The sequence below is a fragment of the Hordeum vulgare genome, chromosome 7H, assembly GCF_904849725.1.
Source record: "Hordeum vulgare subsp. vulgare chromosome 7H, MorexV3_pseudomolecules_assembly, whole genome shotgun sequence".
Lineage (NCBI taxonomy): Eukaryota > Viridiplantae > Streptophyta > Magnoliopsida > Poales > Poaceae > Hordeum > Hordeum vulgare.
In genome coordinates, this window is record NC_058524.1 from 6,151,615 (window position 1) to 6,154,072 (window position 2,458).

The 2,458-nt window shown below is 52.2% G+C and overlaps 1 protein-coding gene across 1 annotated transcript; it reads left to right on the top strand.

Annotated features, from left to right (window-relative positions):
- The first annotated feature begins 397 nt into the window (after window positions 1-397).
- On the top strand, window positions 398-2,149 carry LOC123407958. Its single transcript, XM_045101204.1, has 3 exons — window positions 398-800; window positions 897-1,117; window positions 1,556-2,149. Exons 1-3 carry the CDS (start codon window positions 398-400, stop codon window positions 2,147-2,149), a joined length of 1,218 nt encoding a protein of 405 aa, XP_044957139.1.
- Window positions 2,150-2,458: the final 309 nt, after the last annotated feature.

Here is a 2,458-nt window from a genome sequence, read left to right on the forward strand (position 1 = left end):
CATGGATCCGTGTAGGACTTCCTGGCGGCGGCGGAGCTGCAGCTGAAAAGTCGAGCATCCCCCACCGCCGGCGCTCCGGACGAGGAAGCGCTGCTCCTCCTCGAGCGCTCGCGGAAAATATCTGGTGACGGAGGAGGACAGGAGGCGCGGAAGACGCTGACGGAGCACCGCGGCGGAGCGGATCGCCGACGCCATCTCTCTAGACGGCGATGGGGTGACTTTGTTTCCACCTTCCTCCTCTAGCTGGGAGGCGCAAGGCGAAGGTCGGAGGACTGGAAGTGGACTCCCCTCCTCGGATTCGTAACTGAGCCGGAATCAGACTACAGCCACCACCATCTATATGTACACGGGCGGCGTTCTCCCAGGGAACGAGACAGCTAGCTAATAAGCAGCGTCCATGGCGACGGCGAGGAGGCGCAAGGCGAAGGCCGCCAGGGCCGCGGCCGCGGAAGCCATGAAGAAAGACAGGAAGAACGCCTACGATGCCATGGTCACAGCGGATAAGGAGTCCCGGCAAGCCGAAGCGGAGGCCAAGGAGGCCACCACGACGGCCGCGGCCAAGGCCGAGGAGTCCATGCAAGCCGTCGGCATGGCCATGGCGAAAGCCGAAGAAGCCGCCGTCATAGCCAGCGTGAAGGCGGAGGAAGCCGAGAAGGCAAGAGAAGCCTACCGCGAGGTGTGTCGGCAGGTGGACGCAGCGGCGGAGTGGGCGCAGTGCGAGGAGGAGCTCTTCGCCGCCCGGTTCCGACGCTACTGGAACCAACTCGTCGCCCGCCCCGGCGTCACCTTCCATCAAACCAGTAAGATGTATATCTACGCTCAAGCTGCATACATATATTTGACCAGTTAATTGCTCGTACTAACTTGATACACAACATCTGATGAAATCCATGTAGCATCGATCCCCGCCATGCGGTACACGCACCCTGCTCCCCATGATAGGCCCAAGGCCATGGATACCTTGCAGATCACGTCGGTGAAGATCGCAGCGGTCGACGATTGCCTGCAATGGCCGCTGCAAGTGTATGGCATCATCGCGGCACGAGATGTCTTGGATCACAAGCGCAACATTCTTTTCCACCGCCGGAGGGGTGATTGCCAAATAATCACTCAAGAGGTTAGTACGCTACGTTTACGGACTCTTACAGGCCTATTACAGGATAAATTTGAGGTAGCAATCTGTGATTGGATAAAAGGGGGAGGGAGGGTCCCACCCACCGAAAATCAGGGGGGGCGCAAGTTTAGTTGGTCGAAAGGTCCGTAAAATCTCTGTAATGAGGCCGTAGATGTAGCATTTTTGTTTTAGCTAGGTCTGCTCTTTTTGGCGCCAAACCCAAAATTTTAAGGTTTTACTTCCTCTGTACAGAATATCACTTTTGCTCCTCACTTTTACTTCAGCACACCTCACGGAGTATTTATAGTTTTAGTAGGCTAAACTTAGCCTACTAAAACTACAAGTATTTCGGTATAGAGGGAGTACCAATCAGCAGCTTTTTTTTCTCTGCGGTTGAAGATGTTCTTAATATTTACATGGACAATTGCCATTCCCATGCAGGATCCATACCTAGCATTGACGGGCCCTAGTCGCGCCATTGCCGTGTCGAGGGACCTTTCATACATTGAGGTCTCGCTCAAGGTGAAGGGCGCGAGTAGAACTAGATCCGAGGACGAAGATTTGAGCGATCTAGTCCTGAGTTACGGGACCGGATTATGTCTCGCAGGCATTTACCCTAGCAGGCTCAGCACACTTGAACTTGAATCCAGTCACATTAATCGCTCCGTGGAGGCCACGGTCCGCATCAAAATCACCCACGGGTCATGGCCGGATGGTCTCCGAGGCGCGTTCACTGCAGGCATGAGCAGCGACTATGGCCTGGAAGTGGAGCTGCTCAATACCAGAGACGGTAGAGCTTTGCCCGTCGACTCTGAAGGTGTGGTCAAGCTCCAGCGCCGCGTCATCTCCGTCTACATCGAGGGGATGCTCAAGGTTTCCGTGGTGGCATGTTCGGTTGATGAGGAACGGGGTTTCATCGAGAAAGCTGAGGCAGTTTTTGAAGCAAAGAGACAATGTGTAAGCGTCATGGAGATTAACTTTGGGTCTTGTAGTATGCAGATTACCGTCGCTTGGTCCTGTTTCCGCCATGAGTAGTCTATATACTCAAGTTAATCTTATTCCATGGGTATTTTGTACTGGGCAATGTTGATATATGGGTGTGGCCAGGTCTCAGTCGACTGAAATTTAACCAAGTTTTTACTTGACACTAGTAAACATGCCCGTGCAACGCACGTCTTGATCAAAGCAGCCCATTAAATTTAATATGAGTATTGAATTCTGAATTCATATTTTAGAAATTTCAAAAAAATAATAATAGAATACTATAGCATGATGATCTATGCCTCTCGAAAGGTCATGTTTAATACAAACCCCATTACTCATCATTTTACTATGTTATGTGAG

Bases quoted from the DNA above. Each gene is read 5' to 3' on its own strand.
- LOC123407958 (XM_045101204.1), top strand. From the start codon at position 398: ATGGCGACGGCGAGGAGGCGCAAGGCGAAGGCCGCCAGGGCCGCGGCC. The intron at 801-896 runs GTAAGATGTATA...AAATCCATGTAG, and splicing joins CGTCACCTTCCATCAAACCA to CATCGATCCCCGCCATGCGG. The intron at 1,118-1,555 runs GTTAGTACGCTA...ATTCCCATGCAG, and splicing joins GCCAAATAATCACTCAAGAG to GATCCATACCTAGCATTGAC.